At 44.6% G+C, this 24648-nt stretch overlaps 1 protein-coding gene across 1 annotated transcript; it reads left to right on the forward strand.

The window, feature by feature from the left end:
- Nucleotides 1–749: 749 nt before the first annotated feature.
- Nucleotides 750–15504, forward strand: LOC143933658 (uncharacterized). Its single transcript, XM_077456614.1, has 5 exons — nt 750–831; nt 9249–9498; nt 11738–11896; nt 14224–14360; nt 15290–15504. The coding sequence occupies exons 1-5, from the start codon at nt 826–828 to the stop codon at nt 15431–15433; spliced, it is 696 nt and encodes a 231-aa protein (XP_077312740.1). The 5' UTR covers nt 750–825; the 3' UTR covers nt 15434–15504.
- Nucleotides 15505–24648: the final 9144 nt, after the last annotated feature.

Consider the following 24648-nt stretch of genomic DNA (forward strand, 5'->3'; position numbering starts at 1 on the left):
TCATGATAAAAATCGCAGCTCGCCGCCATTAGTAGTAAAATAAAAATTAAAATGACAAATCTATCCCGCATTTTGTAGATGCTATAACTTTTGCGCAAGCCAATCAATAATCGCTTATTGTGATTTTTTTTACCAAAAATATGTAGAAGGATACATATCTGCCTAAACTGAGGGAATTTTATCTTTTTTTTTTTTATTTTATTTTTTTAATTAGATATTTATTATAGCAAAAAGTAATAAATATTGTTTTGTTTTTTTTTGTTTTTTTTTATTGTCACTCTTTTTTTATTCATAGCGCAAAAAATAAAAAAAGCAGAGGTGATCAAATACCACCAAAAGAAAGCTCTATTTGCGAGGGAAAACAATAATGAAAATGGAAATTAATTTGGGTACAATGTCGCATGATCGTGCAATTGTCATTCAAAGTGTGACAGCGCTGAAAGCTGAAAATTGGCCTGGGCATGAAGGGGGTGAAAATGCCCTGTATGGAAGTGGTTAATATTTTAAAAAATGGAAATAAAATAACCTAAAGGGGTTAAAGTAGGAAAACATAAATGAAGACTTTTGGCCCCCTTAAATAAGCAGATAGATGTAAAGAAAAGGAGCTCAGACCTTAAGCCTCCTTGTTTCTTTTGAACCCGGGGTGGCTGCTATGGACAACTGTACCCCCCCCCCCCATGTCACTTTGCTCCATGTATTCTATATCAGCCCCCTTTTTCCCAGGCTATGCTGGTAGCTGAAGTTAATTATCTCTAATTAGTGAAGGAGGAAAAGATGGGGCAGGCTGGAGTGGTGTAATAGCTGAAGGTGAATTAGTGGCAGAGCATGTTTGTGAGTATTCCATAGTTTATGCAGATTTCTTTTTTTTTTTTTGGGGGGGGATTGTTAGGGTCCATGCACACCGGGCATTAAAAATGGTGTTGGAGTCAGCATCTCTATGATAGCCTATGTATCCATGCACATTAGAGGCATTTTTGTAGAGGAGAGTTTTCCGGCTCAACAAAACAACCCAAGAGGAGTTTTCAGGAAGGGGGTGGAAAAAAATGCTTGGTGTTCATAAATGTGGGGTGGAATTTTTTTTTTTTTTTTTTTTTTAAAGTGGGGAACTCTTAGAAAAAAAGGGACTCCCATGAGCTCTCATAAACTGTTATGTGATATGACCAATTAATTTTTTCTGCTGCCTCTTCTGCACCCAATGTGCATGGAGCCATGGACCCTTTTATACCGTTCATTTGGAGGACTGTACGTTTTGTTTAAAATTTCACCTTTTAATCTGCAATACTTTGGTATTCACTTAGCTGAGATTCAAAATCTAAGACCCTGTCCACACTAGTGCATTTTCTCCTGCGTTTGCTGTTGTGTTAGCATGCATGGCAATCAAAATCCCATTCTCTATAGTGCCTGTGCACATCAATGCAGTGCAGCACAGTGCGATGTTGTTGTTTTGTGTGTATATGTATGTGTATGTATATCTATGTGTGTGTGTGTGTGTGTGTGTGTGTATATATATATATATATATATATATATATATATATATATATATAATTGAGTGTGTGTGTGTGTGTGTGTGTATATATATATTTATATATATATATATATATATATATATATATATATATATATATATATATATATATATATATAATATACACTGCATTTTCCCCCTTGTGCCCCCCGCCCCTCCCCCCCTTTATTTTTTGGTTGTTGTGTCTCCAGACCTTGATGCATGGGAAGTGTGATTTTTGCCACAGTTCTGTGTATACAGGTCAGTTCACACCACAAAAACGCAATCCGGATTGCGTTCCGGATGCATTTCTGCGTGCATGGTTTTTGACGTGTTAAATCTATTTTTTTCCCAAAGTTTTTTTGTGTGTTGGTGGGTTATTTTATTTTTTATTTGTTTATTTTTGAGTTTTAAAGACTCATTATAAAAAATAAATCATGTGGTATATAAAAACAAAATTGCCTGTGGCTAGTACAAGTATTCAAACATTCACAAGAAAAACATTCTGGATTCATGAACCGCTAAATATCAAGGACAAAAGTAGCCTTCTAGTACTTGACACATTAGTCCTAACGGGTGTAAAAGGCATAACCCATACAGTCACGTAATGTGCTGCGTTTCAATATAGTTCTAGTGCAGAAAACATGCAACATGTTCTACTCCTCCCCCTTTTTTTTTTTTTTTTCTCTCTTTTCTATTCTGCACTAGAACTGAGCGTGGTGTGAACTAGGACATTGGAACCCATATAATCTACTGTCCATACATTTCTGATGCAGAAAGAAAACGTACTGGACTGCCCATGGAGTGCATTCCAGCCTTAAGGCTTCATTCACACCAATACTTTTTTTTTTTTTTTTTTTTTTTTTTTTTTTTCTCCTATGGAATACGTTCACATACATGTATTTTTGTGCCTCTGCAATTTTGGAAAGGGTCAGGGACTTTTAAATGCAAAATTGTGTGTTTTGTTTTTTATTATGTTTGTTTTTTTTTTTTGTTTTTTTTGGTTCAATAGACTTCAATGGTGAAGCTGCAGAAAGAATGTAGTGTGATTTGCGTTTTTAACCACTTCCAGCCCTAGAACGTCATATGGAGTGGAGATATTTGACTGATGCCTGCAGCTACAGGCACCATTCAGATATCTTTTTCATCTGGTGATTCCCTGCACCGTAAGAACAATCATAGCGACAGTTCAGCCGATTGATCGTTCTTACAGGCCACAGGAGGGGACATTCTCCTCTCCCTCCCCACTCCCTCCCCCTTTTTTTTTTTTTTATTTTTTTTTTTAAGAATATTAATGGAATCTTTTATTTTAGGGTGGCCCTACGCTTTAAGTTGAATGTGTTCGTAAGCTGGAGCAGGTACCTAGGGAAGGGTTATCATTTGTAACATTTGTTTTGCTGTCTGTGCCTCTGTTCAGAAGATTTCACCTCACTTTCTGTCCCAATGACAACTGGATTTTGAACATTTTGGGTTGTTGTGGAAACAAGGATTGGTAATAAAGCTTCAGTGGAGACACATTTTTCCCATAATAACTCTTATGCCGCGTACACGAGCAGAATGTCCGGTATATTTCGATCATATGCCTCATCAGCAGGGCTGGACTGGGACAGAAGTTTGGCCCTGGACTTCATCCAGACTGGCCCACTTACATTTTGAGTGTCCCGTCCCCAGCGGCCCCCTTAGATCAGGGTGTCCCACGTCCCCAGCGGCCCCCTTAGATCAGGGTGTCCCACGTCCCCAGCGGCCCCCTTAGATCAGGGTGTCCCACGTCCCCAGCGAACCCCTTAGATCAGCGTGTCCCACTAAACCATCGGCCCACCGGGAAACTCCCGGTAGTCCCGATGGCCAGTACATGCCTGCTCATCAGACCTTTTTTATTTTTATTTTTTTAACAAATTCTGATGGACCTAGAAATAGAACATGTTTTAAATATTTCCGACGGAACCAATTCCTATCGGGAAAACCGCTAGTCTGTCCGCTGTTCTGACGGCCCAAAAATGACGCATGCTCTGAAGCAAGTACGAGATTGAGGCTACTGGCTATTGAACTTCCTTTTTCTAGTCCCGTCCTACGTGTTATACATCACCACTTTATTAACGATCGGACTTTGGTGTGATCGTGAGTAGGGATGAGCCGAACACCCCCTGCCCCCCCCCCCCCCCCCCGCCCCTGGTTCGGTACACACCAGAACTTTCGAGCGGACCGAAAATTTGTGCAAACTTTAGAACCCCATTGAAGTCTATGGGACTCGAAGGTTCGAATGCAAAAGTGCTAATTTTAATGGCTAATATGCAAGATATTGTCCTAAAAAAGGTTTGGGGACATGGAGCAATGCCAATTTTTTATTTTTTTTTTAAACGGACGTCTTTTCGGGAGCTCTGATTTTAATGACGATTAAAGTGAAAAAAAAAGTGAAATATTCCTTTAAATATTATGCCGGGGGGGTGTCTATAGTATGCCTGTGAAGTGGCACGTGTTTCCGGTGTTTAGAACAGTCCCTGCACAAAATGACATTTTAACAGAAAAAAAGTAATTTAAAACTGCTTGCGGTTTTAATGTAATATCTGGTTCCGGCAATATGAATGAAAATCATTGAGAAAAATGGCATGGGTAGCCCCCCCCTCCCCTGCCCATTACCAGCCCCTTTGGGTCTTGTATGGATATTAAGGGGAACCCCGTACCCAAATTAGGCGGTCTTGAAGGGATGTGACATTTCAAAAAAAAATATTCGGTTACATCAGCTTCAGGTGCTTGGTAGCTGTGGATGATCCAAGACTGATTCATCTTTATGAAGGTCACTCAATCAACCGAGTCGGTGGACAGGCGCACCCTGTGATGGGTTACAAAGCCACCAGCAGCACTGAAGGTGCATTCCAAAAGAACGCTGGATGCAGGACAGGCCAGTAGCTCAATTGCAGACTGTGCAAGCTCTGGCCAGTGATCCATCCTCAAGACTGAGTGAGCCAGAGGATTTTCGGTAGGAAAGGTGTCCAAGTCTGACCTTGCCCCTAAGTATTCCTGCACCATGTAAATCAGACGCTGGCGATGGTTGCTGGAACCGATCATACCTTGGGGCTGCGGACTAAAAAATTGTCTAAACGCAACGGTCAGACGGCCACCTTCTCCACCGCGCCTTCTGTGACTGACCGAAGCCTCAGCAACACATTGTCCAGGACCAGGAGTTTGTAACCTCCCAGTCTCTGGGAACGCGTTGCACAGACCTTTCTGCAAGGCCTCCCGGAGATGTCTCATCCTCTGCTCCCTCTGCGACGTCAAGATAAGGTTGGCAACCTTACCCTTGTACCGTGGATCAAGGCGAGTGGCCAGCCAGTAATGGTCCCTCTCCTTGATCCGAAGAATATGAGGATCCTTCCGCAGGCTTTGCAGGATCAAGGAGGCCATGCAGCGTAGGTTAGCTGAGGCATTCAGTCCGGAGTCCTCTGGTTCACTAAGGACAACATGATCTGCAGCCACCTCCTCCCAGCCACGTACAAGTCCACGTGTTTCTTGGGACTGTAAATCATCCCTAAAAGACTGCTGATGCTGAGTGCCTCGTCCTCTTCGATGGGTGGGACAGCAGGAACACTGTCTGGATAAAGGGGGCCTTGAGAGGCAAGGAAGTCCTCCTCTTCCTGCCTCTGTTCTGCCTCAAGTGCCCTGTCCATTATTCCACACAGCATATGCTCCAACAGGTGGACAAGAGGTACAGTGTCACTGATGCATGCACTGTCGCTGCTCACCATCCTCGTGGCCTCGTCAAATGGTGACAGGACAGTGCATGCATCCCTGATCATGCCCCACTGGCGTGGTGAAAAAAATCCGAGCTCCCCTGACCCTGTCCTGGTGCCGTAGTCGCACAGGTACTCATTGATGGCCCTCTGCTGCATGTGCAGCCGCTGCAGCATGGCCAACGTTGAGATCCACCTGGTGGCCATGTCACATATAAGGCAGTTCTTGGGCAGGTTCAACTCTTTTTGGAGCTCAGCCAGCTGAGCACTGGCATTAAATGATCGGTGGAAATTCACACACTTTCCTGGCCTGCCTCAGGACATCCTGTAAGCCCGGGTACCTGCCCAAGAACCGCTGCACCACCAGGTTAAGGACGTGAGCCACACAGGGCACATGGGTCAGTTGTCCCTGTCTGAGGGTGGAGAGGAGGTTGGTGCCATTGTCGCAAACCACCATTCCTGGCTTAAGCTGGCGTGGCGTCAACCACCTCTCGACCTGCCCCTGCAGAGCTGACAAAACATCCGCCCCAGTGTGGCTCCTGTCCCCCAAACAAACTAGCGCAAGCATGGCATCTTTTTGCCTGCGTACTTGCATAGCCACTTGAACTCCTACGGAGCACTGCTGGTTCCGAGGACAGGGCACTGGAAGAGGCCATGGAGGAAGAAGAGGAGGGGGTGGAGGAGAGAGGTGTGTCACAACCAGTAGTAGCATTTTGGAGGCGTGGTGGTGGAACAACCTCCAACATTACTGCACCTTGTCCTGCATCCTTCCCAGCTGCCAGAAGAGTGACCTAATGGGCCGCGAAAGATGGTTAATGTCCCTGTCCATGCCTGCTGGACCATGAGTCAGTGGTAATCTGCACCTTACCGCTGACCACCCTGAGCAGCGAGGCAAGGACATTGCCTTCCACATGCCGGTAGAGACCCGGAATCGCCTTCCGTGAGAAAAAGTAGCATTTGGGGACCTGATGCTGAGGAACCACACATTGCACAAACTCACGGAAGGAGACTGAGTCTACCAACTGAAAAGGCAGCAGTTGAAGTGCTAGCAGTTTAGCCAAGCTAGCATTCAACTGCTGGGCATGTGGATGGCTGGGAGTGAACTTACTTCTTTCGATGGTCTAGCAGCTGGGGCAAGGAAATTTGCCTGCTACAATCGGACGTGGGTGTACTGCTAGCAGAATGCCTGCAAGTACTTGGCTGTGACACACCTAATTCTACACCTTCATTTATCTCAGTGCAGGTTTCAGAGAGGACTGAAAGTCTAGTGGGGTTGGAGATCCCAGCTGATGAGGAGCAAGGAGATGTCCGCTTTGTTCTTTGGTGTGGGCCTTTGAGGTACGCTTGCCAACGAGCTGCATGGCAGGTCAACCTATGTCTGGTCAAGCATGTGGTACCCAAGCGGCTGATGTTTTGACCACGCGAGATATGCTTGAGACATATGTTGCAAATAGCAGTGGTGCAATCTGATGCACTGGTCTCAAAAAAGGCCCACAAAATTTTTTTGGAATAACGTGCAGAGGCAGCGCCCTGCACAGGCGGAGCTCTGTGGTGTGATTCAGTGTGCTGCCCCTAAGCTGGCCCCTGGAGGGTATCCTGCCTCGTTGGAGATGTGCCTTTGCCTTCTCCTCCCTCCTATCAGGCACCCATGTGGAGTCAGTGACCTCGTCATCCCCTCCCCTCTAAATCACTGGAGCAAACCTGGCAGTATGCTGCAGCTGGTGGAACATGACTGCCAGATTGCTGTCCTTCTTGAGCATCCCCTCTCTCTGCACTCACGTTGCTGCCTTCCTCTAGCTGGGTATCATCAATGGAGCTTTCAAAACGCTGGGCATCCTCCTGGAGTATGTACCCAACACTGTGCTCAAACAGTTCGGGGGACTCCTCAGGAGGGCATGGTGGGTCTAGGGAAGGAGTGACTGATGAGATGACATTGAGACGAGGGAAGAGAACGCATTGGCAGCTGCTCTGCTAGTACCCTGAGCCTGGGTGAGAGAGGATGAGGAGGGCTTGGTCATCCACTCTATCAAGTCTTCGGCATGATGATGCGGCTCAACACGTCCAGCTGCTGAAAATAAGGACAAGCGTATCCCATGGCCACGTGCTGATGACGATGCACCGCGTCCACAACCAGCACTGTTGTCTCTAGACACAGAGCCTGCTTGCCCTCTTTTTATTGGCTCGTGACTGTCTGCCTCTCCTTGTTGGCTTTCCAGACATAGTAATGGCTTGCAAGGAGATGGGGAAAACCAGCAATTGGGTAGTGCATATTGTGCTGGAGGCACACAACACCCACTAACTCCTGCAGATGCCTGTATTGCAGAACACCAGCAATAAACGGTAGATACAGGTGTCTACTGTGCTGGAGGCACACAACACCCACTAACTCTTGCAGATGCCTGAGAAAAGAACACACTGTCCCTGCCTATCTAGTTCTTTCCCTGTACGCCGGAACACACTACACAAGGCTGCCGCACTGGCGGCCTTATATAAGGGGGTTTAGTACACGCACCACACAAGTTATTAATTGGCCACAGGCATCTTTCCTGTGGCCAATTATGGCTCTCCTCGCTGCCGGCACTGTGATTGGCGAAGCATGCGGGGTCACAGTGAATGCTTGGCCAATCGTGAGCCAGCAATGCACTGTGATGGTGCAGTGCATTGTGGGCCCTGAGCGCCACACGAATTTGGTGCAAACGGCCCACAGAGTTCTGGCTTCGCTGAACGGGTGAACAACCAGTGTTTGACTCGAACACTAAGCTCATCCCTAATCGTGAGTATGCATGACAGTTTCAGCTGAACTTTCGGAGTTTATTCTGACGGGAAAACCAGTCGTGTGTACGCCGCATTACAGGAGTAAATTTCCCTTCCTAGGGGTAGATTTCCTGTCACTTCCTGTTGTCTCTCTGTTTGTAAGTAGCAGTCGTTTGTAAGTAGGAGACCGCCTGTATATACATTTGTATACATATAAAAACTAACGAAAAGTATTCTTTAAGGAAAAAAAAAGTGTTTATAATCACCCACACAAATGCAATGTTCCACTAAAAATCGCTGATCACCGCCATTACTAGAAAAATACTTTTAAAAAAAAAAGAAAAATGCCATCATGTTTTGGCTTTTTTTTTTTTTTTTTTTTTTTTTTATTATTTTTTTTTTTTTTTGACGCTACAACTTGTGTAAACCAATAAACTCTTATTGCAATTTTTTTTTTTTTTTTTGTTGCCAACAATATGTAGAAGAACACATATAGGCCTAAAATGATGAATACATTTTTTGGTGTGGTGTGGTGTGGTGTTTGTTTGTTGTTTGTTTTTTTTTAATTGTTGCAATTTTTTTGTTTATAGCGCAAAAAATGAAAACTGCAGAGGTGATCAAATATCACTATAAGAAAGTTCTATTTTTGGGGAGAAAAAGGGACATCAATTTTGTTTGGGTACAACATCACATGACCGCCCAATTGCCATTTAAAGCGTCACAGTGCTGTATTGCAAAAAATGGCCTGGTCATTAAGGGGGTAAATCCTTCTGGGGCTGAACAGGTTAAAGATGGCCAGTTTTATGTCTCTCAAAATGGAATATGAAAGTGTAAGCAAGCCCTGTCAAGCAGCGAGGTTTTCTCAATATCATTTAAGAAAAATGGCACTGGGCTTGATTTATATTAATAAAATGTATGTGTTTTTTCCTTTCTGCTGTGGGTCTCTATTAAAGCAGTATTCAACACAAAAGCAAGCATTTTATTATATTGAGCTATCAAGTTGGGCATTTATTAATTAATAACCCATAAAAAAAAAAAAAAAAAAGGTCAGACTGTCTTTATGTCTGGATGAAAGTGGAAAATACTTGTTGCCTGGCTGTGCAGGAGTGAGGAACCCAGTCATCTACATCCCACCTACAAGGGTAGTGTTGCATGTACAGTGTTTAAAAAAAATAAAAATAAAATTAAAAAAAAGTTGGCACTAATATAATTCCTGTATCGTATAGTAATCGCAGTCTACCTCTAATATTATCTCTGCCAGGCTGGAAATGCCAACCAGGTAAACATGGCACTGCCGTCGATACAAGTACCACCCTCTACGCCAGCACGTATGGTGCCACCTACAGCTCCCATGCAAGGTCCAGTGGCTAGTGAGAAAAACCTACCACTGCCAGTGATGCAAGCCCCGTATTCTACGCCCATACAGATGATGCCAGCTACTGTTCCCATGCAAGTTCCAGTGTCTGCGACCGTACCAACACAGACTGCAACTCATCTCTTTGCACATCCTGGTATGTACCACTGGTAGTGTGTTGGGTAGCTGCAGTATGTTTGTATTGCTGATGATTAACAGGATTTTGTAGTCTACAATACTACATATGGACTGCATTGCAAAAGCTCCCTTGGCAGAGAAGACCTGCCATTTCTCTGCTGCACTTCAGTGGCATTTGCAGGTCTAGTCCCACCCTTACCCTGTGACTGGGCAGTGAGGGAGAAGCGGCACACTAATGACCTCTTCTGTCACTCTGCTCTCTCCTGCTGTTGGTGTGCTCTTACAGCACAGCTAATTGGGTCCTTGTGCTGCCTCTGTGTGATGGTGAAGATATTTGCCAGCACACCATGGAACGACACAAATGGCGTCCAAACGGGTGACTTATTGCATGATCACAACACAAAGATAGTACTACTTGTGCTGCCTCTGCCTCCCCTGGTCTTAAAGTAGTATTAGCCCACTTGAAGTGGCCCAGTTCACACTGGAGGGGACAATCGCTCAGACTTTGAGAGCACAAGCCGCATGATCCCTATGCGGTCTGTTTTAACCCCCACCCCTTTCCTGACCTGCCAGGCTGCATGCTTGGATAAGGGTCTGGTATTGATTTGGGGGGGTACCCCACGCCATTTATTTTATTATTTTTTTCCCTTAAAGTCAGATCAAATTCAGATTCCATTCATTAAAGTCGCTGATCGATATCTAGCCGACTTTGCAGTCAGATCGACAGTTGTGTGAATTTTTTTTTTTTTATGTTGCACCAGTGTGAATCTGGCCTTACAAGTAAACTTTTTTTTTTTTTTTTTTTTTTTTTTTTGTGGCTTTTCTTTAAATGTATAATTATTAAAATGTGTGTGTGTCTATATTTATTTAGAGTGGAGAGGGATTTGATTACCTGTCGGTTTTAATTGCGGTCTGTGTTCTCCTTGGGGAACTTCTACCTCTCTATTGTCCTGTTTACCATTATTATTGAAAGTGAAAGAAAATCCCAAATATTGGGTTGTCCCCAGAAAAGTAATAGAGGGGAAACCTTCCAATGGGGACACTACTTTTGGTCACCTGGGGGGGGGGGGGTGTGTCCCCAAGATATTTTCTCTCACTTCCTGTTTGACTATGGGGCAGAAAGTAAAAGGAAATTTCCTCAATGGGACACAGATGGTGAGAAGAAAAAAAAAAAAATCGGATAAGGGATTATGCCTATAGTTCTACTTTAATGCAGAGGATGTATTAACCACTTTAAGGCCATCTCAGCTAATACAATTTTAGAGGAGTTTTTCGGGCAGATAGCAAATTTTTGTTTTAAAAAAAAAAATATATATATATATATATATATATATATATATATATATATATATATATATATATATATATATAATTTAAAAAAAAGTTTACAGAACTGAATATCTCAAACGCACACAACTGAGTCAGAAGGGTGCCACCTCCTGTTCCTCCCAGTTAGAGAGACAGACTGAAGGCAAGCAATGGAGATATACTAAAACTGGAGCACACAAAATTTCGTGCAGCTGTGCATAGTAACCAATCGGCTTCAGGGTTTTATCAAGGCTTAATTGAAAAAGCTGAAGTTTGAAGCTGAGTGGTCATTATGCAGAGCTGCACCAGATTTTAGTAACCCCCTTCTTCCCCCTTAGTATATGCTGTGCTTTGCACATGAGGATAGATCTACGTTTTTATATACACAGTAAAATGTGAGTTTAAAAGGGAGGAGGGGCCTGATTTTATTTAAAATAGTTATTTAAAATAGTTATCCTCTGTTTTAAAAGTAACCCACCACCCCTGCTGCAGATACTCTACTAATCTTTGCTTACGGCAGGTGAGGTCATTTTGCCATTGGCTGTTCTGTGCATTTGATCCCTAATTTCCTGAACGTCTCCTGACAACTAATTACGAATCTGAAATTTGGGGGTGGCGAGTCTAAGCAGTTAGGATAACAGTACATATTTTTATTTGAAAAAATATAATCTATAATCAAGAGTTTCTTTAAGACCATCACAGAGCAATAAGCAATTCTGCCCAGTGCACCAAGGACATGGCTGACTTGTGAGGACTTGCAGCCACTTTGAGACAATGTATCTGTATAGAACATTAGGAGACCATGTGTGCAATTTTTTTTTTTTTTTTTTTCTTTCTTTCTTTCTTTCTTTCTTTCTTTCTTTCTTTCTTTCTTTCTTTCTTTCTTTCTTTCTTTCTTTCTTTCTTTCTTTTTTTTTTTTTTGGTAATGTGTATAAATGTTTTCTTCTAGCTGTGACCATGCAGCCCCAACCACAGACTTCTGTTGTGTTGAACATGCAGGGCGGCGCACCAATGCAAAACTACATGGGACCTCGAGGAGGGCCTATGGCATTTGGACCCATTTCATGGGGTACTGGCCTCTTACAGTGCTGTGACGACATCCCAATATGTAAGTACAGACCACACAATTGGATTTTTTTTTTTTTTTTTTTTTTGTAGTGACTTTTAAGCTGAACTCCAGGCAAACCACTAAATATACTGAAGAAATACATATGTTAGGCAAATAATACCTTTTGGTAGGTAAAACGGCTATCTAGTCCCTGAGGTCCTTTGGTTTTGAATTCTATCTGTCTGGAGTTTGCGTGTTCTCCTTGTTCTTGGGTTCCCTCCAGGTACTCCCTGTTTTCTTCCACACTCTAAAGCCATGCCACTAAGTTAATTGGTTCCCTGTCAATGGTGGTCTTGGCATGTGAATGTGTATATGTATACATGGGGAGATGGGGACCTTGGAGTTTAGGCTTCTGAGTACAGGGACTAATGTGAATGTAGAGTGCTGTGTAAATTGTCATGGCTAAAGAAAAGCCTGTAAATTGCAATAGAAACAGTGGTCCAATTATGTTGTACAATAGTCCTGTTTCGATGGCCTGTACTGAAATGGGCCCACCAGACATTAAACTACCTACAAATACATTGGGAACTGAAAGGAAGTGCACAGGCTTAAGCAGTTATTATCCCACTGGAGCTTGAAGGTTGTAGCTGGGACCCCTAGGCTCTTGTCTCGGTTGTGTTGTAGATAATCCAGCCCTGAGCATGTCCTATGCCTGACCTTCACAGGGAGACCTCACAGACCCTGGATGCGCCTTTCATCTTATAAGGAAAGCCAATTATACTCTCAGATGTGCAGTGCCTAACTTGTATAAATAAACCCTAGTAATGAAATTTGTGTTTCTTAGTCTGTTAAATATACCAATGAAAGTGTTTTGATAAATGCAAAACAAAGTTGTTCCTGCCAGAAATCTTCTGAGCTGATGACTTCCTGTGCTCTCTGCCTATGCATTTACCTTGTTCCCAGTCCTCTATGGACTACAAGTGCAGAACATCTCTGTCCTGGGGTGTCAAGCCACTTATCAATAGATGTAGTACATTTAGGAAGTGTTGTCACCCTAAGAGATGGCAAGTGAGTCACTGGTAAGAACACAAGCTGAAATTAAAGGGAAGGGGCCAGAAAAAAAATAAAACCATTAAGCCACCGCATCTACGGACTGGTAAGCTCTAATACACGTTGAACACAAGGGCCGTGGGCCAAATGCAGCCCACCAGGCCATTTCATGTGGCCCTCACATCTCTTTTGCAGCTGCAGCACCCCCCTCATCTCTACCCCCACCTTGCCTCAGCAGTCAGCAGAAGAAAGGAGGACTGAACTTCTCCTTCAGATCTTACGCCTCCTCGTCTCCACCTCCCCTGGTCTCAACATTCAGCAGACTCTGACAAATGCCAGCCCTCATCTCAACCCTTCAATTTCTGCATTCCAGCTCTGCTCCCAGCTTCTCCGCAGCAGCACATGTTAAGGGGGTGCACTGTGATGTAAGGGAGGGTGGGGACTCTTGACATCTGATGTAAGAAGGGGTGGGGTGGACATCAAATCTTGCAGATACAACTGGCCCTTTGAGGCCAACCACAATGCTGATGCGGCCCATGATGAAATTTAATTTGACACCCCTGCTCTAACATAATATAACCTTTTTTCATCTTGGTTTAAAGTATTGCCAAAGATGGATCACAGGAGTGCAGTTCTTTCTGCACTCCTGTGACCCATTTTTAGCCAACAGCGGGCTAGAGTTCACTGTTGGCTGACAGTACAGAGCTGGTCCAGGCTCTGAAAAGATCCTGATCATATGGTTGGAATCAACCCAGAAGCCTGGACCAGCAGCTGGCTCAGCCTCATGACTCTTGTTGTTCTTTACAATGAAGATGGTCTTTAATGCCATTGGCTGTGTATGGAGTCCTCATCCTACTGCAAAATCAGTTTGGGGCCAATGCCCTGGCATTATTGGGTAAGTATGTGCCTGTATTTCTCGGCATTCAGGACAACTTGGGCAGTCCTATGCTAATGCAAAGAGTGGAGATAGCCTCCGCATCACTCTCCGATTAAAGTGGTTGCATGCGCGGGAGTGACTATATCGCGGCTCCGGCCACTCACAGCGCCGGAGCCGCGATACCCGGAAGAAACGCCGAGGGAGCATGTCAGCTCCCTCGGCGTGGATCGGGCCAGATGTCGGGGCCTCGTTCTAAGGTAAGTATTTCATAATGAGCTAGCATGCGGTGCATACTAGCTCATTATGCCTTTTGCTTTGCAGGTGGTAAAAAAAAAAAAATTGCGGGTTTACTACCGCTTTAAATACTTTGAAAATAAATAAATTGCCTAGAGTTGGACTTTAAATGGTTGCAATAAAATGTATAATATATTCTGTCTTTTTTTTTTTTTTTTTCTCACAGGTTTATTGGGTTGTTGTTGCAGCTGCATATTTCCCTGCTACTTGTCTTCATTGTTCGGTGAGGGGTGCTGTTTTGGAATGCTGCCTGGTGCCATGTGCCTTTTGCGTACAGGAGTGCGAGAGCGTTACAGAATACCAGTGAGTCCATTTAAACTTTGCATTCTTCTTGCTTCCAACTACAGGCCTGATTTTTGGGCCATTTTTATACCTAATGTGAGCACCTTTTTGAATTGCATTGACTTCAGCCCTCTATTTTTCTATGGGCCCCTAAAGGAGAAGTGCAGTCAAAGTTCATTTTGGTTGTACTTCTCCAGTAGATCACAGGAGTGCAAATCGTTCTGTACTCTGGTGACCCATTTTCAGCAGACAGTGAGCTGAAGCTCACTGTCGGCTGACGTCTCAGCGCTGGTCCAGGCTCGGGAAAGATTGCGACCATATGATCCGCCCACATGTCTGGACCGGCACCCAGCTCGGCCTGCTTCCGCCCCCCTTCACAGCCCAGAGCTCCAATGAGTGTGTGTGTGTGGGGGGTTTTAGGGACAGAACCGAGAGCCAGTGACACCAGCTCTCTGCTCGGGGAGCTCTGAGAACAGAATGATCGGCAGTGTTTGATCGCTCGGTTCTCAGCCTTAGAGCCCGTGGGGGACTTTATATATTTTTTTAGATGTTTCCTATTTGCCCATTCAGGGCAAAGTAACCTTGTCTGCTGATGGGCCCAACCACCTAGCGAGTTGTTTTTAGTCATTCCACCTAAAAAGTTATATTTGCCAATTTGCTATCTTTACTTTCTCAGAGCCCACATTCCATTGCTCTAGTAAGGCAAGGTTTCCGGTTATAGGGAGCATCTGACCTCCCTATGTTATGATTCTGAACAGCCAGTCACCAGGCCCAAACACCTTTTTACATGAGGAGGGCAGAGACCTCATCCACCTGAGTAAACTCTGACAATGAAACTTAACCAGGGTGGATTCCCGCAGAGTGGAAGTATAGAGTAGTAATCCTATGACATGTTTCGCCCCATTGTGGATGTGTGGAACGCTTACCATCTTACACCTCTGTCCATACAGGGTAGTCTTTTTAACGACTACTGTACAGTTTGCTGCTGCTTGGCATGTGCTCTCTGCCAGATGGGCCGGGAAATAAAAGGACGAGACTGGCATCGCAGAAGATTTCCAATGCCATGGAGGATGGAAGATGCAGTACCCTTATAGGGTCACATGCTTTTGTTGTATTATGTATATTTATAACGTTATGTATTTATAATAAATATTTATATTTTTGAGTGAGACTGTTATGTTACAGGGTAAGTCCAACCAACATCTTAAATATGTAATTTTAGTGGTCTTCTGATGGGCTGTTGCCCACCCTGTGTCCATGCTCGCCCACCCCATTGCATCCTTCCTTCCTGGCCATTGGAGCAGAGTTTGCCCTCGATTGGGCCTCCCCCTTCTTCCTCCTTTTTTTTCTTTTATTTCATTTTTATTTATTTTTTTCTTTTGAATCCTCACCAGGATGATGCTTTCTCATGTTAATGTGGTTAGGTGGCGTGGTTGTCAGGCACCACATCCCTGGAATATTCACAGAGCAAAAAAACACTTTAGTGGGATTTTATGGATGCCAGAAAATAAGCAATAGTTTAAGATATAAAAGATTTCACATTTTATTAGTACATCGTACATCCACACATTTTAAAATTTTACCACTGTCCTTTCCATGATCCGAACAATGGTGTAGTCACATAGAACGTGATAGTGTGGCATATATTCCCGACATGTTTTGCCCCCTTGGAGCTTCTTCAGGGAATTTGCAACCCGCTGCTGATCTGTTTACCAATCTGCCCCTTATTGGTCACCAAAAATGCCGTCTGCTCCATGCATGAAAAGGGGGGCACCAAGACCAGGACAGTGTGTAACTAATGAGAGTTTAACCAATGGTGCCTAAATTATTATTATATACAAAATACACAGGCTTAAAACTTGTAGATATCAAGCGGTGGTCGCCCTCTTGGCTCCAGGATGATGATATGAGCCTAATAATTAGAAAATCCTTAAAGTTGTGTATGGCATGCAGTACATCTCTGTAATACATGCACATTTCCCCTATCTACAGTTTTAACCCTTTTAAAATGCTTCACATTCTGAAAAACACCTGTTTATCTGCCAGAAACCCAGTGTGCCTCAAACTTCTTTGAACTGACAAGTGTATTTGCTGAATTGAGATCCCAATCAGCATTTTAGTCACTGGCTGATGAATTACAGAAGCCCACCTTTCCTCTTCCCCCCTGTGGGAATAGTACAAGCTTTTCCTGTAGTGAAAAACATTGGTTAACAACCAATGACCACAAGGAAAAACATAATTCTGCGCTCTTTCATTTCTTTTTACTGCTTAAATGTGTAACAACAAATTTATTTTCAAGAGTTGGGCTAGGGCGACAGGACATAGTAGGCCACAAAACTGAATGGGTCTTATTCATGATATTAAACTAATGGCTGCCCACAGAGGACCCTGGTATGTTTATGTTGTAATGATTATATGTTTAAATGACAAGTCTTGTACCATTTATAATGTACACATTTCTACTTGATTTGTTATATGCTTCAATTTTTCTCAATAAATCCTTTGAAATGGAAAAAAAAAACCATGATTCTGGATCTTAGTCTGGGTGGGTTAAATTTGGATGACGCTTTATGGAAATCTCCTGTCAAATATGGTTAAAGGATAAGTTCACCTTTTGGGAATATGTAACCTGCTCCCACTGTGCAGCCCCTACCTGACCCGCCGCCTCTAGAGACAGCGAGCCAGGGATCTTCTCCTCGAACTTTGTCACAATATAAACATGGCTGTGCGGGGCTCTGCCCGCCTCATTCATTCACAGAGTTCTGTGAGTGGGAAAACTACAACTACCATCAGCTTTTGTGGCTGACTGCTTGTAGTTTTCAATGAACTACCAGTGCCGGTGAGCACTCTAGGTAGTTCATTGATGGTTCCTGTCATTGTGTAACTGCCTTATCATACAAGCAGACCCCTTACACTAAGCCCTTGTACACACGGTTGGAGAACCCGTCGGAATGTGTCCTATCGGACCGTGTTGTCGGATATTCCGACTGTGTGTGGTATGCATCGGACTGTTTCCGTCGGAATATCTGTTGGACCAAATTTTCCAACATGTTGGAAATATTTTCCGACCAACTGGTCCAATAGGACATACTCTGATCATGTGTAGAGAATTTCGATTGGATAAAGTGCCACGCATGCTCAGATCAAATTCCTACATCAAAGCTATTGGCTATTAGCCTGAACGTAGTCCCATCGTAACGAAATTACGTCATCACGTTCTGAAAGATCGGATTTTTCTACAACTTTGTCCAACCGTGTGTATGCAACAGTTTCGGACAAGATCCGACGGACAAAATCCGACGGATTTGGTTGGCTGAATGTCCTACCGTGTGTACGTGGGCTAACAGTCTACAGGAGCCCTGAATTGCACCCATGATCCACTGCTAGTGGGTGTAATGCTTTACAGGCTCCTAATCAACTTTTACCTTTTTTTTTTTTTTTTTGCAGGTTAAAAAAAAAATTAAGACAAGCAGAACAATATACCGGATGCCACTCCTGTCAGCTAACAGGAAATTGAGGCTATAATTTGCACAGGCTCACCAAAATTGGACAGTGGAAAATTGTTAAAAAATAAAATAAAATAAAATGTTGCCTGGTCTGATGACTCTTGATTTCAGATGTTAGGGTCAGAATTTGTCGTAAACAATATTAGTACCAAGCGAGGTAGAGGCCTACATGTTTCTGAGCATGACAGATGGTGAAGAGGAAGTCCTTCATCTGGAAGATTCAGGCTTAGAATACGATAATGTAGGCTCCATGACAGATAGCTCTAATGACAGCGTTGTGGTCCCTGCCAAGGTCAGGCGTACCAGACCCGATCTTCTGCTGTTGAGGTGCAAGAACCACAGGGCTCTAGTATGGAGCAGAGAAGTACTAGCGCCACTATTCTGGTGAACTGGCAAGCACCAGTGGCCTAGTACACCCTTGTCATAGTCAAACTGGCACTGCAGTAACACATGGTGACGGGGCGAGTCCTATAAGTGCAGTTCAAGCTGGCGAGTCGGCAATCACATGTAGTGTCCCACTGCCACCAAGACAAAGACGGGCCTGTTGAGCCCATAGTGCCCTTCCTGCAGAATTCGCCAATCCTAATTGGGAACCCACCACTTCTGCAGCACCCGTACTTCCCCCATTCACTGGCCAACCTGGCAGTCATATGGAAACAGTTGATTTTACGTCACTTGATTTTTATTTGCTGTTTTTCACCAAAGATCTCTATAGATCTATTGTGGACCAAAGCAATTTATATGCTGGTCAATACATCGGCACTAATCCCCAGTCCTCCCATGCCAGAGATTGGAAACCAATTACGGTTTCCGAATTTAAGACCTTTCTGGGCCTATCCCTTGACATGGGCATAGTTAAAATGAGTATGTTGCGGTCATATTGGTCCACTGACCCAAATCACCATATGCCCGTGTTCTCTGCTTCCAGTGCCAGGGCAAGATGCAAGCAGATCTTGCGGTTCATGCACTTCTACAACAATGAACTCTGTTCTCCTTGTGGAGACCCTGAATACGATCGGCTCTACAAAATTTGGCCACTTGTAAACCACTTCAACCAACGTTTTGTAGACTTGTTTACGCCCCGTAACAGTAGATCAAAAAGAAAAAGAAATACAGCGTTAAACCTAAATCTACACTAGTACAACTAAAAATCGCTGCAGCTCAGTCTTACAAGATAACACAATAAGATAACAAAAGGAAAAAGCCACCCACATGCATAAATAATGGACTATTTTTGATTTATTGGACTTAGTTAATCACTCATAGGTGTTTATTTATGAACCATAAACCATGGTGTCAATCTCGCCGATGGAGGCGGTGACATTGACTTCCTTCACTAGTCCTGTCTACCTGGAGCCGCGTTCATTATGAACGGACTTTTCTCCATGTGTGGGCAAATCCATTCATTTCAAAAGTCCTGCGGACTAGCACACAGATGGGTGGATTCCGGCGGACAATTTTGAGTCAAAACTTCTTTCTAAGTCCGCCGGACTTTTGGGATAGTCCAATCGTGTGTACGGGGAATTAGATTCCTCTGTCTTTTGGGGCTAAGCTTTGCCAATCTGACACCCTTCTGTAAGGTGATAGCACCTCAGTGACCAGTAATGGTTGTTTGCTTGGAAAGGGTGACAGAAGGTGGTTGGAGGGGCATGAAGGGACACTGCATACCTCCCAACCGTCCCGGATTGCCCTTGAAAGTCCCACCTTGGGAGGCTCTGTCCCGCAGCCCGGGCACCTTCATTCTATGACAGTACAATGTCTCGGAATTGCCCCCTGGGCCGATCTGATGCCCCCTAAAAATCCAGCTGCTATCCCTCAATGCAGCTGCGGCACCCCCCTTGTCTCTGTCCCCCTAACAGAAGTCCTCTGCCAGATCCTGCGTTTCTCTGTGTAGCCGCAGAGATGCTTATCTCCCCCTTCCCCACCCCCCATCTCAGCAGTTGGCAGAAAAGAGGAGGACCGAACACCTCCTACAGATCCTGTGCCTCTCTGTGCAGCCACAGCACTCCCTCATTTCCATCTGCCCTGGTCACAGCATTCGGCATACTCTGGCAGCTGACTCCAGCCCTCCTCCAATCCTCCTCCAGACCATGTACTTTCTGCTTCCCAGTAGGGTTGCCACCTGTCCAGGATTCATCCAGAGAATCCGGGTTTTGAATCATATGTCCGGGTTTCAGTCCATCTGAAACCCGGAGACGTACTATTTAGACAGGAATGTGGCTTGGAACAGAGCCTGACAGAAGGATGAGGGGGGCATTATGTGCACTACATTACTATTCTCTTTGGCGTGCCCAAAGGTGTCCCAGGTCAGGCTTGAAGAAAAAGTGGCAACCCTACTTTCCAGCTTCTTCCTGACATCAGAATAAGGTAAGTGGGTGCACTGTGATATAAGGGAGGGTGGGGACTCTTGACATTAGATGCAAGGAGGGGTAGGGTGCTTTGGACACCTAGATACAACCGTTCCTTTGAGGGCAACCATAATGCTGATGAATTCGGAGATGAAATTGAGTTTGATACTCCTGGTCTTTATGGTCAACATCCCCTTAAAAGACCAATATGAGGGGTTTGTGTGTGGAGGGGGGGGGAGTTTATACTTTAAAGAGCCCCTTAATTTAAACAAAGATCTCCCCATATGGTTATATCTGCATTAGCATATTTTATGCATGACATTTACCTGTAAAAGTCTACCATGGGTAGACATTCAAAAGCCTCAAGACTGTTGCTGGGTGCCGCCATCTTGGATGTAATGTCAGCAGATTTAGAGCTATTACTGAAGTGACACATTATTGTATTCCCTATTGCTTCCTCGTCCGAGATACAGCACATAAAAGGTTATGTAGAGATTTCAATGGAGGGGTGAAGGAGCTGGACCAGCACAGAAAATAATTAGACACTCCCAGAAGAAGAGCGAGTTAAGATGTGCAAGAAGAGAGGGGGCCATGCTAGAGCATTGACTCTCCCTAGTGAAGTTAAATGTGCTATCTAGTTTAAAGACACATTGAAAGTGAATAAAACATTTGTTTTATTCACGTGTAGCCTCCTGGAATACGTTACACTTCCCAGGAGGCTTCGGGACAGTCTCCTCCAATATATGCATCTCACGCATGCACTGTAGGGAGCCGGCTGTGACTGACCAGGAAGTCAACGAAAGCTCCAGAATCCAAGATGGCGGCACAGAACTGAAAATAGTTCTGAAGATTTCAGTTTTTACAATGATGATTGTCACCCTGAACTGGGAAGTACCTGTTTTGTGAAAGTCAGCAGCTACAGTACTTGTAGCTGCTGACTTTTACTTTTTTGCAGACCCGTCCGGATTTCCTCTTTATAAACTAGCCTACAATTAGTGTTCAGATCTTCTGGCCTGCCAGGCTGCTTGTCATCATGCACTGCCATCCTTTTAAATGTATATTAGTCTTCTAGGTCTGAAACATTTATGTGTTTAAACACTCCCATAAATAATGGCCATAAACTAGGGCACAGCATCTAAAAACACATTACAGTGTTTGCTTTTAATTTGCTGATGAGTTAAAAGCCAGAAAAGAGGGAACCTCCATCACGCTGATGTAGTGACACACATACACAAATGACAATTGCTAGGCTCCCGAGGCATTCCTGAAATACAAGTGTTGATGTTCTACCATTAGCCCTTCCAGCTCTTCCAGATCCCGATCAGTAACTGCAGGGTCAGATTCTTAGTTCTAAAATCTTATTTCCTCATTGAGATCAGCCCTATTGTGCGATTATTATTACTTCTAATATCAGAAGTATTCAATTGTTACTTTCTGGGTTTCTCTGGAATCACAATAGGTCAGGCTTCCTCAACCAGAGTTCCTTTGAATGTTGCTAGGGGGTTCCTTGAACAGTGAGCAGTGACAGGATGACCTCCCTCTTCCAAAGACTACCAATGTAAAGCCCCGTACACACTGTCAGATTTTCTGCTGAGTTTTTCCTTCAGATTTACCAAAACCATATAATTTGAGGTCAAACCTTAGGAGTTTCAATTTGTATGCAATCAAGCAAGGCCCTTCTACTAGATGGTTTTGGTAAATCTGAAGGAAAAACTCAGCAGAAAATCTGATAGTGTGTATGGGGCTTAAGGGGGCAATTTCCTAATGACATTCAATATAAGGGGCCACATCTACACTGATCACCAGTTTGAGAGGGCATTTCCCCACTGACTGACAATCTAAGGCCGCGTACACACGGGCGGACTGTCTGACGGACTTGGTCCGCTGAAACGTGTTTCAGCGGACAATCCGCTCGTGTGTGGGCTTCAGCGGACTTTTTCAGCGGACAGTCTGGCGGACTAAGTCTTTCGGAATTTCCGTAATATTGTCCGTCCAAACTTGGTTTCAGCGAACAGTCCGCTCGTGAGTAGGCTAGTTGGACGGACTAAGTATGGCGCATGCTCAGAAAGGATTTACACGGCCGAAGGTTGCATTGCATTGTATTGGACGTCGTATTTCTAGTCCCATCGTACGTGCTCTACACGTCATCGCGCAAGCTTTCAGCGGACTGTCTGTTCGTCGTGTGTGGTCAAGTCCGTTCATTCAAAAGTAGGACGGACTGTCTGTCGGATTGTCTGACGGACTTAGTTGGACGGATAGTCCGCCCGTGTGTACGCGGCCTAAGAGGCATGTCTGCTTTGATCACCAATGTAAAGGATGTATTTCTCCACTGACCACCAATTTCTGCATTGATCACTGAAGTAAGAGATTTTTTTTTCTCCACTGACCACCAATTTAAGTGTAATTTCTGCATTGGCTATCAATGTATGAAGCATGTCTGCATTAATCACCGATCTAAGAGGGTATTTCTCCACTAACCACCAATTTAGGGGCATTTCTGCGTTGACCCCCGAAGTAAAAAGGTTTTTCTCCACTAACCACCAACTTAGGGGCATTTCTGCATTGACCAACAATGCAAGAGGGTATTTCTCAACTGACCACCAATTTAGGGGCATCTCTGCTTTGACCCCCAAGTAAAAAGTTTTTTTCTCCACTGACCACCAATTTAGGGGCATCTTTGCTTTGACCCCCAAAGTAAAAAGGTTTTTTCTCCACTGACCACCAATTTAGGGGCATTTCTGCGTTGACCCCCCGAAGTAAAAAGGTTTTTCTCCACTAACCACCAACTTAGGGGCATTTCTGCATTGACTAACAATGCAAGAGGGTATTTCTCAACTGACCACCAATTTAGGGGCATCTCAGCTTTGACCCCCAAAGTAAAAAGGTTTTTTCTCCACTGACCACCAATTTAGGGGCATCTCTGCGTTGACCCCCAAAGTAAAAAGGTTTTTTCTCCACTGACCACCAATTTAGGGGCATTTCTGCATTGAGCACAGATGTAAGAGAATTTTTTCTCCACTGGCCACCAAGTTAAGTGGGATTTCTGCATTGATCACTGATGTTAGAGGGTATTTCTCCACTAACCACCAATTTAGGAGCATTTCTGCATTGGCCATGCATGTAAGAGGCGTTTCTGAATTGACCAACAATGCAGGAGGTTTTTTTTCCACTGACCACTACTAATTTAGGGGCATTTCTGCATTGACCACCAAGGTAAGAGGGTATTTCTCCACTCCACTGACCACCAATTTGACTATCAATGTATGAAGCATGACTGCATTGATCACTGATCTAAACGGGTATTTCTCCCCTAACCACCAATTTAGGGACATTTCTCTGTTGACCTCCAATGTAAACAAGTTTTTCTCCAAAGAGCTAGAAGAAGATAGCGGAGGAGTCCGGCGAGAAGACCCCCCGAAGACGGAAGACCCCCAGAGCTGTGCAATAAACTATTTTTACCCTGTGTTGTGTTTTTTTTTTGTACTTTTTTCACAGGTGAATGGGTAGGGGTACATTGTACCCCATACTCATTCACATAGGGTGGGGGGGGCCGGAATCCGGGGGCCCCCTTATGAAAGGGGGCTCCCGGATTTCGATAAGCCCCTCGCCCGCAGACCCCGACAACCAACGGCCAGGGTTGTCGGGAAGAGGCCCTTGTCCTCATCAACATGGGAACTAGGTGCTTTGGGGTGGGGGGGGGCGGTGCGGCCCTCCTTCCCCAAGGCACCCCCCATGTTGAGGGCACGCGGCCTGGTACCGCTCAGGAGGAGGGGGCCGCTCGCTCGTCCCCCCCCCTTTCCTGGCCGGCCGGGTAACGTGCTCGGACGAGGGTCTGATGTGGACCTGGGGGGGACCCCCACGCCGATTTTTTTCGGCGTTGGGGTTCCCCTTTAAGTCCATACCAGGTGGCGGGGCCAGCGACGTCTCATTCGTGGGCCCCGCCTACCTGGAGACCCGCTCGAAATGAGCGAGAAAAGTCCATTCATTTCAAAAGTAGGGCGGACTGGCACACACACGGCCGGATTGTCCGCCGAAATGCAAGTCCGGCGGGAAGATTGGAGTGCAAAACTACTTTCTAAGTCCGCCATACTTTCGGGTCAAAAAAGTATGCCGGAGGCTACACACGGGGGGATTGTCTGGCGGACTTCAGTTTGCTGGACTTTTCCACCCGATTGTTTGATCGTGTGTATGCGGCATTACTGGTTTCAGACTCCTTCAAATCTCCATATTTTTTTTTGTAATTTGCTGCTGTGGGCTGTAGGCTATGGGCAGTGTACATAGAGCCGTGTACATAACTGCAACAAAGGTGCACTGCTTGTTCCAAACAAACAGAAGTGAAGGGGAAAATGAGAGGTGGGGGAGCTCATGGAGAATGTTAGAGTACAAGGAAGCCGAAAGACAAAGAAATGAATTATTGAAAACTAGATAGCAAGGCCTTTTCCTAGTGGATGTGTA

The sequence above is a fragment of the Lithobates pipiens genome, unplaced genomic scaffold (assembly GCF_037356315.1).
Source record: "Lithobates pipiens isolate NorthernLeopardFrog02 unplaced genomic scaffold, aLitPip1_a1.2 Scaffold_27, whole genome shotgun sequence".
Taxonomy (NCBI): Eukaryota; Metazoa; Chordata; class Amphibia; order Anura; family Ranidae; genus Lithobates; species Lithobates pipiens.

Excerpts from the sequence above, each read along its gene's own strand:
- LOC143933658 (XM_077456614.1), top strand. Across the intron at positions 11,897-14,223 it reads CTGTGACGACATCCCAATAT|GTTTATTGGGTTGTTGTTGC; the intron begins GTAAGTACAGAC and ends TTTTTCTCACAG. Across the intron at positions 14,361-15,289 it reads GAGAGCGTTACAGAATACCA|GGTAGTCTTTTTAACGACTA; the intron begins GTGAGTCCATTT and ends CTGTCCATACAG.